Source organism: Poecilia mexicana, unplaced genomic scaffold, assembly GCF_051168715.1.
Source record: "Poecilia mexicana isolate PSO_F unplaced genomic scaffold, ASM5116871v1 scaffold_6, whole genome shotgun sequence".
NCBI lineage: Eukaryota > Metazoa > Chordata > Actinopteri > Cyprinodontiformes > Poeciliidae > Poecilia > Poecilia mexicana.
The window spans coordinates 24475434-24490316 of NW_028263375.1; the positions used below are offsets into that span (position 1 = coordinate 24475434).

Consider the following 14883-nt stretch of genomic DNA (forward strand, 5'->3'; position numbering starts at 1 on the left):
AAAGTAGAATATATATCACCAAATGAGACTTTGTATCTATTCTGGCAAAGCGTCGATGAACTTAAATCAGCCAGAAATCACCAGAGCAAGACACTAAGCTGAACTTTCTAAGATTGTCATCACTCTCTGATGGGGGACCCTGAAACAGCCTTTCATTTTATTTTCTTATGGATATTTCTAATTTTCTTCTGCTAAGAGAGGCAAATTTACTTCTCAGCATTATACTAAATGATCCATACATAACTTATGCTGCATGGTAAATCACAATAATTGTTTGGAGCCCTGACGTACCAGCGCAATTATACTTGTCTCAGCACTGTTGGAAAATGTATTATTGATCAAAATGTTCGCTGGTTAAATTATTTTGGCTGCGGGAAAGGAAGAGAGGGGAGAAGTGAATGTGAGGGAAAGAAAAAGATTTTCAGCCTGTTTAGTTTGATTAGCAAATAACTGTCAAGGCGAAGCAAATTTATTTATATAGCGCCAGGCAATCTAAAGTGCTTCACAGGACATCGAAGGTTAATGTTTCTAAGATATAACTAGTTTTTGGGCAATTACAGAGGCACACTGGTATATATTTGTCATACTGTCTGCATGCCTAGTCAATGGCTCGGCATGCTGGATGCTCGCCTTAGCCACCTTAACAACACTGAATCTTATATTGCGCCCGTGATTGTCGTATGCATTACTTGTTTATATGTTATCCTATAATACAATGACACAGAAAAATTGGATTTCCCCAAGTTTTAGGCAAACAAGATCTCGCTTTATGAAACTAATAAAAGAAATCTACATCACCATAAATAAAATACGAGCTCGCCCTCTACAGCGGATCGCTTCCGGTTCCTAACAACAACTCTCTCCTGGGACCTGAAATGGTCGTCACATGCAAGATACCTTTTGGAGGAAAACCCAGCACAAATGAAACTTCCTGAGCCAACTCTAGCAGGACAACACTTCCACAGGAGCAGCTGTGGTCTTCTTCTACACTGCCATTATTCAGTCCGCCCTGTGCATATCCATCACTGTGTGATTTAATAAGAGACGAATAATAAATATGAAAATCCTTTTTGTCTACAGGACAAAGATGCATTACTTTGTTCGTCTATCATAAATCTTAACTCATGCAGGTTTAAGTTACAGACAGGAATTTTTTATTTTTTTTAAACTTCCAGGGTTGGGGATACCTGTGTAAAATGTGTAAAAAGCTGCTTAAGGAAATTAAAAGTGAGAATTGCTACAACTCTAATGTATCTTATTCTTGCTTCTTTTCCAATGTTGATGCCTTTAAATTCCGAACATTGTATTATCCTTCTTTTTTTTATTTTGCTTTGTTCTGATTCACTTTGGCCCTATATATATATTTTTTTTAAACAATTTCAGGTGTTTAAATTCCTGCTGAATACCGCATGGGGAGCAGGCAGAGCAGGCCGTAACATGAATAATCCATTGGCGGATGAGGTCTCAATCACCATTATACTCGGGGAGAGTAAAAGCAGGCTGAGGCAGCAATAGCCTGTCCACCTAAAAACAGAAAACACTTTGCATTTTTAAGCAGAAAAAAAAAACATTTATCTTTCAAAGGGTTGCACTTAAATATATTCACCATCACCGGGCATTTCCCCTGCAGATGTATGAGCTCGTTATGTGAGATAAATAGGCCACTCTTAATGCTTAATCTCATGAAGATAAGTAGAATGAAAGTTGGCAATGCTTTTACAGCATCCAACAAATCCTGTCCTGGAGTTAAGCAAAAGCTCATTTGGAAGCCTTTTTCAGACCCTGTGTTATTTTATTAAGCGCGGACAGAAGGAGAAAAAGAGCTAACGGGCATTCACAGCAAACACACAATAAAATCATTCATTTCCTGATAAATCCACGGGACTTGCTGCAGTTTTGTTTCACACTCATTTGCCATTGACTTACAGATTCAGAGGTAAACATATGATCACTTTTCTAAAAACATTTCAAACCTTTTCCACACTTGCTGCACACTAAGCCACTCCTCGACAAGAACACGGACACATCAAGCTGGTTCTTAGCATAGTCCATTTTAAATTCATCACACAGAACCGTTGCCAATTCGGGGCACGTCCATCGATGCGTCTGCGAAATGAAGAGCCACAGGCTGCCGACCCAGACACATCAGCTCCTCTTTTGGCCATCTAACAACAGTTTCTCAACTCCTCTCACATTGATTTCTCATTTTCGGCTCACTGCACCCTTCAAGGATTGAGTCTATGCTCGGTCGCAGTGTGGCATGAATGAGCAACAAGTAGGCGCAGTGTTTAGGGTGGAAAAGTCAAAATCATACAGATTGGAGTGAAAACAAGAGACCGTCAGCCTCAGGTTACTATTTTACTCATAGATTATTTGTGAAAAGTAAACACAACCAATGATCCATATTCTCCATTACTTGAGAGGTTATGTCTAAAAGCAGGAAGAACATTTATTCAATGCTACAACCCTGCAGAGTTTTTATATTGTGAGTATTCATTGCCTTTACCCTATCTCTTATAGGAATTATCTTGGTTCTTTGTGACAACAAGATGAATAAATATTGCTTTAGTGACTTTGGTCCAAACTGACATTATATATACATGGATAAGTTTCTGCTGAGTTGTTGGCTGCACATGCCTGATAGACATTTCCTGCTCCACCACATCCCAAGGGTGCTCGTAGATTGAGATCTGGTTAACTTTGGAGGTCATTGTAGTACGGCGAACTCATTATGGTCAAGAAGCAACAATGAGATGATAGGGTGTGTTATCCTGCTGGAAGAAACCATAAGAGGATGTGATCACAAGGGGATGGACCCGATCAGCAATATTTTCTGCCAGATACGACAGTAAGACAGATTACAAGGACGCAAAAGTGCGCCAAGGAAATATTCTCCAATCATGAGACCGCCTCTAGTCCAGATGGTGTTCTGCACACCTTAGTCGTAGACGTAGCAAGAAGCCTTTGAGCTACTGGTGTCTTTCTAGGGTACTTACATCTATATAAACAGATGGTCACTGGATATATCTCCAAACTATTCCTCTGGAAACCTGAGACGATTTTGTGGGTGAACTAAGACGGTCCGTGTATTTTCAGGCAGTTCGTTTTTTCGTTTGAATTGGAAAATGAAAATACAAAAATAGACTAGTTTTTTCCGTTTTTCGTTGGGAAATCAGAAATAAACGAAATAACGAACTGCTTGAAAATACACGCACCAAGCTGTTATCCAATTTCCGATTTTGGTTTAATAAACTAAAAACGAGCCTATTTTAGTTTTTTCATTTCTCACAAAAAAAACACAAAAAAAAACGTACTGCCTGAAAATACACAGACCCAACACCAACAATCATTCCACGTTTTAAATAAATACAATACTGTTTCTTCATATCTCGCAGGCTAAACACACTGAGCTGCTGCTGTCTGATTGGCCAGGTTCATGCACCTAATAAAGTGGTGGGTGAATGTATCATCCAGTCAAACACGACTTTACAACAACACAAACAGCTGCGGCTTGTTTTGTTGTAGAGAAGTTTGACAGGAAAACCTTCTTAGTCTTCCAACCTGCAGTTCCCACAGTTTTTGACTTTCCATTTTAACATCAAGCCTATACAGTCTAGATTAAAACAACGGCAACAGAAGCATTAGAAATATATTTTTGATTTATTCTAAAAAGTCTCCTAAACATTCAATATTTGTTTTCCAGTTCTGAAGCAAACATAATCAAATACATCATTAAATTCCTCATGATGTTTGGTGCTTTGATGACAGAGCACAGTCCCTTTGAAGTTACATCAGTTACACAAACAGATTTTGTTCGGGCAGCAATAAACACAAACAAGACGTGTCCAATAAAATATGCAGTAAATGAAGAAGTGCGGAGTGTTTGCAATAATACCCACAAATACTTCAGGTTGACATCATAGATGTCCAATAAATACTGATCCGATTAATATGAAATGTTTAATCAAGAGAAGCTTTAAGTCTTTAACCAAAACCAAGAAAGGAAATACTTGTCCAGAATTATATTAAGAATCTAAAATACTAAATAAAATACTCTCTTTAGGTCAAAATTTAAGTTTTCTCATGAAACTCAAAGCAAATAAATGTCTTTACTCCTTTTCAAGCTCTCTCTGAATTTAAAAGTAAAAAAAAAGAAAAAAAAAGTAAAACAAAAATGTGATTGTCATTAAAAACAGAGATTGTTGTCCTTATCAGGATCAAGTCTGTAATCTCTGCCGGGCAAAGTAAAGACAGTGTATTTTCCAGGAAAGTGAGGAAGTAACTGTGTCATTATTGCGTCTTCATCAGACAGATGTGTACCAAAACTATCTATGTGTAAAAAAAAAATAAAAATACAAATAAAATAAAACACATTCTGCTCATTATTTTTCCACTCATATAATCTCAACAATACAATCTCAGCATACACAATGTAAACAAATCACTGTCTGGTCTTAACTACAACATCCAGTAGGTCATCTCCACAGGAGGAACATCAGTCAACAGCATCAGGCACTGGAATGATATTAGCTTGCGATCCAATGTCTTCTGGTTGAACCAGCCTGACGCTCTCTCTTAACCTTTTGGTAAACAGGTGGCTGGATAGGCCGCAGTAGGAACGCGTAGTTGCCTGCAACGCCGCTTCCAGTGGCTGAAGCAGGGAGCTCTCCATGTCCTCGCCAAAGGAGTACTGGGGTCAGAAGAGACATGGACGGGTTATTATTATGTTGTCAGAAATCTGACAAGGAAGATATTACTTTATTCTACGGTTCGGTTTCTGGAGGGTCTGGGTCAATTCAACAATTCGTGCTCCAACTGGTACCCACATTTTAACATTTTGTCCCAACCCACTTCCATTTGGCAAACCTTTTACTTGACAACAGCGTGTTTTTACCGATTGCAACAAAAATGGTTACCATGGTTACCATTTACTTAACAACTGTGCTTGGTAGGTAGATGGGATTATTTATAGAAGGCAATGGTAATAAAGTCAGAAAAATATTATTTTCTTCCCATATTTATCAAGACTTAGAAAATAGTGCAATCAAATTCCATGCTTTTAATTACTGGATGAAGTAAGGCAGACTCTATATCAAACTAGAACAACAATGAGAAACCCCAAATGGAAAGTTTAAATGTTTTTGATTCACAAAGCAACAGTCCGATTCCTTTTCACTTTAGTCCAGGTAAAACAACTTCTGATGTTGCCTCTGGATCAAGGTTGACTTAACACAAGGGACACTACATAGCCTATGTATTGAATAGGTCATTAATTGCAGGGGTTGCCACTGTGTACTGTTCCTTCTGTTTGGTGACAATTACATTCATTTATTGTGAATCTTCCTCCAAACTGTTGAAGGGTCTTTTTTTTTTCCAGAATATTCCCAGTGCTGCGACAATCCTTGCTTCCTAAGCACCTTTTCGAGGCATTCTACTCTTAACACGCCTGGATGCAGCGCTCTATGGAGAACCAGCTTCTTTATCAACATGCTTTTGTCCCGTACCCCTCCTTTTGGAGGGTGTCATTGACTGGCTGGACAACTATCAACTCATCGGTCTACCCTACCTTTGAGTGGGCCACAACAGGGTCATAACGCCACGTCTTTAGAAACCCGCTTCCACCTCTAGCATTAGCCTGAAATCTCTTAGTCTCTCTTAATTGTTGCTCTGTTTCAATCCTCCTTGGTTGATTTGAGTCCATGGGACGAGGAGAAAAACAGCATCATTAGCCAGTCTACATCCATTACTAGGGGAAGCCTAACCTGGCCACTATGAATCCAGGCAATGTTCTTAACCATTAGGTAAATGAGCAGGCTTCCTTAAGAGGTATAGAGATACTGATATATATATATATATATATATATATATATATATATATATATATATATATATATATATATATATATATATATATATAGAGAGAGAGAGAGAGAGAGAGAGAGAGAGAAAGAGAGAAAGAGAGAAAGAGAGATAGATAGATAGATAGATAGATAGATAGATAGATAGATAGATAGATAGATAGATAGATAGAGAGATATTGTTTTATGTGTTGGCTTATACAAAATAATAATGCATCCACATGGATTAATTTGCATATCTCAACTAACATTGTACGTGGATTATGAATATCTATCGCAAGAACAGAAATAGTTAGTAAAGTCCGGCAGTATGAGACACAGCAACATCTGCAGCATTTCTAATGTGCTTCCTCATATATTCCTCGCCGTCTGAGTCCAACAGCAGAGATAAAACTTCCAGATTTCCAGCTAGTCGAGGGAAACCAAGGTTCCTGCCATCTAGTGTGACAAGATAAAGATCCTGGCCTTTCACTTTCACGTTGAGGAGAAGCAATTGTTTATAGCTCCAGTAAATAAAAACGAACAAGTATTTTACAGCGTCTTATTTGACTCCAGTTTGGCGAAGCATCGCATTACTCAAAACTGTTTCTTTATTATTTTTCATAAACTGCGGCAGGCAATATAGTGCCATTAACGGCCGCCTATCGATTTTTATGTGGATGTGGCTGTTGCGTTGTCCACACAGCCATCATGATGTCTCAAACTAGCATCAGCACTAAAAATTTTACAACTCTTCAGTGAGCGTGGCTCGGTAATGGCAGTGGCCTTTATTGCAAGCTCCTCTGCCGACTGAGAGAGCCTGCCTTGGGAGCAGGGCTGACTAAGGAGCTCTTGGCGAGATGGAAATAGGAGTTCCTCCCAGAACCGTCCACACGGGGCTTTAGGATGTTGTTCTCAAAGGAACGAGTGGGAACAAAGTGGGAGGGTGCCGAGGGAACTGGAGAAAGAAGGGCGGATAATAAACTTCCGAGACACAATGAGGGAAACAAAGGACGGAAAGCTTTGTGGTTCTCTCTGAACTAATGGGATAATTTTGCAACAAAGAACAATTTTTACTTGATGAATTAAGCTATTTTTTTTTCCTCCTTCCACAAAGACCCTAAAATCCGAGGACTCTAATATGAGCAGTGCGTGCCTCTCTGCTGCTGGAGAGACTGATGGAGCTGGCCGAGTGCCTCATAATGAAGCCCGCTCGTTTACTTAATGGCTGAGAACATTGCCTGCATTGATAGTGGCCAGGTAAGGCCTGTCCTGGTAATGGATGGAGCCCGCCTAATGACGCTGCTCCTCCCGTCTTCCCATGGATTGCTGCCCGCAGGTTGACCAGTGAGCTCAAATCAACGAAGAGGGATCGAAAAAGAGCAACAATAAAGAGAGACTGAGAGACTTCAGGCCAATTTACTTCCTTACTCGGGATGTGGAATGTGCTGAGCCTTTGAGATCATAGGTTTAAAGCAGGGTGGTCAATACGACGAATGTTTGCTAAGCCAAACAAAATATATATGTTTGAACCGATGAATGTGACACAAGGGTTATGCTGACCATAACTTATATTCTAGGAGAATGAAAATGATGCATATTCTTATGGTCTGCAGATCTTAAATTCAGTTCTTGAATTGTGTAGATTTTGTCTCCTACCTTCTACAAATGGTAAGGATGTCACCATGCCAGTATTTGTAAGTTTACCCGTTTTTGTTCCAGACGGAAATTATTTCAATGAATTTCAAAAACACAAACTGTGAGCGCACGAGTGTGGCTTTTTATGTCAACCTTCCATATAAACAAGCTCAAATATCCAACTGTCCATTTGATAACCATCTGATCCAACACGTCACAACCTTAAAGACATGAAGTTGGTCATGATATCGACAATTAATCAGGAATCTTTTGCTTAATTGCAAAAGCACTTTCACCCTGCTGTTACTAAAACAAGGCTATGAGGGGAATGCGATATCAGTCCTATTCTGGAGACGTTTGTGAGCTTTAACACCGTTTTCATGACGCCTTGCACTGGATGCTCTCGGCTCACAGCTGACAGTGCAGAACGGGGTGGCTGTGGGCGGGAAAAGCTTTTATGGAGAGGCAGAAGCCAAAGTGAGGCTCTGTGCTCTGAGGGATATGGATATGATGCAGGTTATGGACTGATCAAACATTGATGTGGCAGGGGGGCACATAAAAAGTAATCAGATTAAATTCATCAGATTATGATTCGAAGCATCTCCAAGGGAATAAGAATGGGACATTCTGTACGCAGCTCATATGGACCTCCTAACTGGAACCTAGGTCTTATTTGGCAAAGTCAAATTAAAATATATTTTATGGAACCATTATGCTGTTGTGGCTGTTTCATTTTTTTTAATGCAATAACAGCCTTAACTCCCTCCACCCCTCCAAAAAAAACTAAAAAAAACCTCAAAACATACCATTAACAAAGTTTGATTTTATCTTTTATTTTTATCTATTCCACTGCTATTCCAGAAGTGTTTGTCCTCCGTTTCGTCCTTGAAATGGAGTCTTGTTTTCAACTCCCATCAAAACAAAAGACATTCGGCGCGTGTGAGGCGGCAGCTCCATCACGTCTCATCTCTCGCAGAAACGGATGACAACATGCGTTTCGCCTCATCTAACCTCACCTGCTCCTGACCACCACTGCCAGCAAAATATAACAGCTGAGCTCCAACTTCTTTGCCCGCAAAGTTCAGCTCAGCGCACGCCGTACCTTGAGGTCGCTTGTAGCAGACGCTGCCTATGGTGTGAGGTAGTGAGGAAAAAAAAAAAACGAGCTATGTCCTCCTTTGCAGAGCGAAGAATGAGCTCATTTTTCCTGTCTTCTTTCATTTCTCACTGCTGTGTATCCCAGCTGGATCCTTCCAGATTATATTGCTGCTGTGACCATCCGAGATCCCGCAACACAAAGCGAAACAGGAAAGATTACAACACACCCCGTGGGACAGCAGCTGTGCTTCCCGGTTAAATTACACCAGTCTATGTTCACACATCACAAAGCTGCCTTCGGCGGCAGAAGGTGTAAAAATAATGTATATTTAACCTTTCGTTTTAAAAGGCGAATCAAACTGTGCAATTGACGTCTGATGTTGTCGCTTGACAGATGTAGCCACTGCTGCGGGTGAGTCTGGGAAGATGCCTGAAGGGCGTATTGATAAGAAAATGACTAGCAAACGGTTTTACAAATAGTTTACACACACACACACACACACACACGATCAGTGGTGGTTCTTGCACGCATTGCGCTCTGATCATCGAACACTGATCTGTTCGATGCTAGGTCTTCTGCTTCATAAAAACTATTTTTGCTACATAGATAAATGGACGAACAAATCTACTTATTCGTATTTATACATTTACTGGGGTTGGAACAGTACAAATATGACTACACTTAATCACACTGTGGCGTGTGAACCAACATACCATCTCAATTTGTGCTGAAATTAGCACATATCAGTTATCCAACTGCAAGTAAATGCAATGCATAATAATAAGCAAGCTGGGTTGTGCTCCCCCCTCCTTTAGTGCGTTTGAATTACTGCGGTAAAAATGCAGCTTTGAACGCTGCATTTGAGAGTAAACTTTACAGATGATTATTACTAAAAAGGCCCAACATTTAAAATCTAAAGCAGACTGGCTCACTGTGGAGGCCACTGGGACCCGGGCTAGCGAGAAGCAGCAGCTCCAACCAGCTGGCCCTTAGGAGATTTTCTAAAGCTTCAAACGGACCCCAAGAGAGAAAAGCGTTCCCCTCGGTTTTTCATTCCCTTCTCAGAGTTCTCTTTGAGTTTCTTTAACGCAGCAGTGCGACTCTGTTCCCAACCAGAGGGAGAATGAAGGGTGGAGCTGATGCTTGTGATGTCACGCTGCAATGGGTTTATTGGAGCCCAACATCGTTTTTTTTCCTTCTTTTTTTTATTGAGTGCATTTGACAGCCCTCCAGGACATATCAAAAACTGCCACTGCATGCAACTGCTCTCTAAGAAAACAGAGCCGTAGAATTTCAACTCATTTCACCTTATACAGGATTTTTTTTTTTTTGCTCCATCATGATTTTTATGACTTTATTTATTTATTTTTTTTACTGTAATGGTGTCTTTCTACCTGTTTGATTGCCTCGTAGACAGCTCTGAAAGCAGGCTGCTTGTCGTTGTGATAAACTCCTCTGTTACCATGGAGAATAAAGACACCTTCTTCTTCAGCTTGTTGACAGTTGCTGCCGTAGATACAGTGGTCGGGACGGTAGTTCCACTGGCAGGGAAACACATACAGGCTTTCTGTAGAGGAACAAAATGAAAAAAAAAAAAAAGGCATAAACTTGCTTCTTTAATAACAGTCTACTACAAAACAAACAACATAAACTCCAACGTATGGGATACAATAAACAATACAATAATAAGGCCGCACCTACCAGGGTTGTGATGAAATATGATGTTAAGAAGATCCTGGTCCCCCCAGGTGATATTGAGTTTATACTTTTGAAGAAGAGGCATCAGAATTTCCCCCCACTGGAGCGTTACAGCTGTCATGTCACTCTAAAGCGACGGAAAAAAAAAAAAATCACAGCAACCCAAGAATTTATATCAATTTACGTCAAGAAACCAACAAATCTGCTTTTCAGGCAAGTCAGTCTTTTTCTCAAGTCATTTTTACATCAAGGAAGTTGTTATGCAGAAACCTATGCAAGCTGAAGGGATTTAAAGCAAAAGTACAAGAGTGACCTCAACTGTTTGATCTGAGTACTGCAGCAGAACCACTGGAAATGGTATTTTGTTCAAATATTATTTGACACTTTTTCAGTCATTAACTGTTTGAACAAGCACATAACCATATTCAAACCATCCGAGGCCAGAAATTAGCAGCATAAATCAATAGCATAACAGACTGCTGCCAACGCTTCCAATAAATACTTCAATAATATCGATCAATATTTCTACAGATGACGGTAGGTATCGCAGTCTTTACCTTGAAGAATTTTTCCCTGATGCGCGTCATGTTCATGAGCATGACCCCTGAGTTGACGCCCGTCTTGCCGTAGTAAGGGTGACGAGCGAAACGGTTGTACCAGCCAATACGAGGCTCCTCGTGCTCCGGTGCCATGGCAGCCAATTGGCTCGCGTTAAACTGAGAAAGTAGGCCCCAGATGTCTTCCACTGGACGCAGAAAAATAATATCTGTGTCTACATAAAGCAAAGACTCCTCCTGCTTTAGTATTAGCTGGAGAAGGAAAAAACAAACAGGAAACAATATTAGAATTTCTAAAACAGTAAAGAATTTCTGATGAATATCTTCTGATTAAAACGTCTTTAGACCTACCGGCAGAAACAGCCTCTGAGAGGCACAAGGCTTGAAGAGCTTTTTCCACTCGATTGCATTCTCCTCGGGAAACGCGATTGGATAGATGGTGAATGTAAACGTTGTCCGGACTGCCACGGGCCACATTTCCAACTTGACGGATGAAAATAGGACACAGAAATCTGTCCGTTACTGTGCTTCGAATGTCTCATTTTAAAGTGTTTTAGAGTTTAAAACTTAAAAAGACCTTCATAAAAACCACTGGAGAAGCAAAGAACATCCAGAAATAAGACAACTGAGCTTGAGTTTTGCTGCAAACACCAATGCCCGTTCGCAGAGCAATAATCCACTAAACTATCCCACACTATCAGGAAACACAAACGGAGGAATAAAACAATAAAACAACGACAGATGATCGTCTTCTAAGATTTGTTTTTAGTTCAACAATTAAATCTACACTGAAAATGCGCTCCCGTCTCAGGGTCGTAAAGGTTTTTGGGGCAAATCCAGGAGTTTGAAAGTTTCCCCCCTGTACGGTCGCACACTTACAGCATTTCTGAAGCCATCATGCAGATCATCCTCGGCGAAGATGTGGAAGTGCACAGGCTTTCTGCTGAAGAGGACGGCAGACTTCAGCATGGTGAGAGTTTCCTCCAGCCTGGCGCCGCAGGCCACCACGGCCAGGTGACTTCTGTCATTTTTAGGTTCTTTTGTAGCAGAGCTCAACTTCTCACTGACAGCCAAGACAATGATTACATCAGTCATACGTTTAGTCATTTTGCAGCTGAAAAGATTAAGCAGGGCATTTACAACAACGCAATAACCAAAACCCTCAGCTTAGCTAATGCCACAACCCACCCAGGAGTGGTGAAAGAGTTAATGGTTGCGTTGTAAAAGTTCTCCTTATAAAATAAATTAAGTAATTTATTTACAAGCAATTTAAGGAAAATGTAGGGTTTTTTCTATTTATGTGAAAACTTGAACATGCATCACCTCAAATTTGCATTTAATAATACAAATACTGACTAAATTGAGAGAAACCTAAAGACCTAGAGCAATTACCAGTGCCTTAAAGACATATTAACACCGTTTTGTCATTCTCACATTTTGTCACATTTCAAACACACACTTCAATGTACTTTCTTCAGATTTTATTGGACAGATAAACACAAAAAAGTGCATCATTGTTTTCAAAAATTTCTACCTTTATAATCTGACACCCCTAAAAAGAATCAAGTCGAACCCATTCCCTTCACAAGTGGCTAGTAAACAGAGTGCACCTGTGTGTAATTCAATCCTATTTAGTTTCCTGAAGGCCTTTGAAGTTTTTTGAGAGAACGTTATTGAACAAAATGCCTCATGAAGAGTGAACACAGGAAAAGGATACTGCAAGTGATAAAGTTGAGGAGAAATCTGAAGCGGGGTTATGAAATAAAGGCCAAAAAGAAAAGCACTTGAGACTGGGGTGGAGAGTCTCCTGTCAGCATTAGAGCGACCCTAAACACACAGCCAAAGCTACAATGCAGTGGTTTGGAGGAAATTGTGTTAGAGAGGTCCTGTCAAAGACCAAACCTAAATCAAACTGAAGATTTGGATGACAAATTGAAAATTGACATTCTGAGATACTCTCTGTCTAATTCTGTGTGAGCTTAATAGTTTTTGCAAAAAGGACTAAGCAAAGGTCTAGAGTAGAGACATAACCTGAAGAATTAACAGTAGCAACAGGAGGTTCAAGAAACTAGCCGAACACAAATGTATGCCGCGTTAACAACCAGCTTTTCGTGTCTCATTTTATGCACTACATTGCTCATTACGTAGGAGACATTGAAGTTTCTGTCGGTGACATGACAACATGTGGAAACATTCAACAATTAATAGTACACTAGGCACTGTACCGATCCCTTCAGAAATGAGTAAGAGGGAAAATCAAGCCCACAATTTATCTCTGAAATAGGGAGGGGGTAGGCTGTGACTAACCGAATTATGATGAATCTCATTGTAATGGATGTTAGCTCATATAATAACCGTGCACGGATAAGATTTTGCTGTGTTGAAGAATATTTAACAATCATTGACTAGCAATGTGATTCATGGAACCAAACCCACAAGTACACCGTATTGCGACAGTCGGTAATTCAAGAATCATCACAGGGAACAGTATGAAAGCTGGACATGTCTGGGTGACTTTCTTCATTCTAAAATTGATCACTAATAATCTTAGATGTTCACAAAATCAAATCATACCCAAGAGGTGATTCCAATAAGCAGTTCACTCCACAAACATCATCAGCAGGTGGTCTCCAATATGGATTCCAGTAAGAGACTGACAGTGATTTACACCTGACAGAATAAGAACATGGGTCTTTTTGTGATCTTTAGTTAGTAATCAACTTCTTGAACATAGCTTTTAGAGATCAGATTGTTGCTGAAATATCTTCTAAAGTTCATTAACAGATGGTTGTCCGCTAAATCCAGCATTAAGCTGACGTTAATGAGGTAGTTAGAAGTCACATTAAGCCTGTCAATTACAATGTTAGCACTAGTGCTAATTTAATATAAAACATGAATAACCACGAACTTTCCGAGTTTATGCTCAAACTGGCAACGAATATATAACTGAAAATGTACCTGTACGACTTGTAAACTTTAAGCATTATCTTATTAGTTAATGAGCTAAGTCAATAACTAAACACTAGGAGGATTAACTAACATCTAAAGCTCACTGTTACGAATGACGTTAATCGTCACACACAAAAAAGTCACGGCTTGCAAAAAGGTACCTATTCTGTCCCCACTCTCGGTCCCGGAGGCCTAATAGTCCTGGTCTTTTCCTGAGAGCGTGCCCGGCGTCATGGCTGCTGCTGCCGGATATCCTGCCTCCTCCAGACCGCTCGTCCCTGTCCTCCAAGGTGGAGGCAAGCTGACTGTACACATACAGTAAGGAGAAGAATGTAAATACCGTGCACAGGAGATAAGCGTGTAGATAGCATCGCATTTTGCGCTTCAGTTATGTGCAAATAAAAAACATTTTTTCTGATCCTAGCTAGGTACCATGTGTGGTACTAGCGGCTATAGCAGTCAAGTCATAGCTAGTAGAAGTGAGCGGTAGTTGGTGTTTACAGTTTTCCGCTCCGCCCTCCTCTGTTACACGTGTTCCTGCCTGTTAACAAGGACCGTCTGCCAAGTGCCAACGCCAAACTTTGTACACACAGACCTCCATAAGATGTGTACTATACACAAGGTTAGCCAACGTGTACTAATATCAGAATCAGGACCAACCTTTCTGCTAGTAAACATTACATTTTGACTTCCGTTTCACGTGAGGTTTCCGCACAGATGTTGTAAAAACTTAATGCAGATCTGTAACTTTTGTTTTTACTCCTTTTCCCACTTCCTCACAGTCCTAAACCTCAGGCTTAGAGGCTTCTAGTTTCTGCCTGAATATTGTTTAGGGACCAGTGCTTAGGGAGAAAGTTTTTTTTTTTTTCCCCGCCATCAGGTCAGAACAAATAGAGACCTTCTTCTGTGAATGAAACAATTTTACAGTTTAATATAGACTCCAGGTGAAGGTTGCATGACTTTCCTAGAACTGACATCAGTATACCAACATTCATAAAACAGCTGGAAGATTGACAACTGACCTACATAGTCTGGAAATGTGACCACAAAGCCACAGTTTGATGACTGGGATCTTGAGAACGCTATTAAAAAAAAATCTGAAAAG

General features: G+C 40.1%; 1 protein-coding gene across 2 annotated transcripts; it reads right to left on the reverse strand.

Moving 5' to 3' along the window:
- Positions 1-3639: 3639 nt before the first annotated feature.
- Positions 3640-14432, reverse strand: gxylt1a (glucoside xylosyltransferase 1a). 2 transcript variants are annotated; one of them, XM_014975914.2, is made up of 8 exons: positions 13940-14432; positions 13404-13499; positions 11709-11892; positions 11181-11312; positions 10830-11081; positions 10276-10399; positions 9969-10141; positions 3640-4690 (listed from the first exon to the last, which is right to left on the reverse strand). In XM_014975914.2, the coding sequence occupies exons 1-8, from the start codon at positions 14152-14154 to the stop codon at positions 4496-4498; spliced, it is 1371 nt and encodes a 456-aa protein (XP_014831400.2). In that variant the 5' UTR covers positions 14155-14432; the 3' UTR covers positions 3640-4495. The 2 variants fall into 2 exon arrangements, with proteins under 2 accessions (XP_014831400.2, XP_014831401.2); XM_014975915.2 differs by lacking the exon at positions 13404-13499 and having other exon boundaries at positions 13940-14427.
- Between the last annotated feature and the right edge of the window lie 451 nt (positions 14433-14883).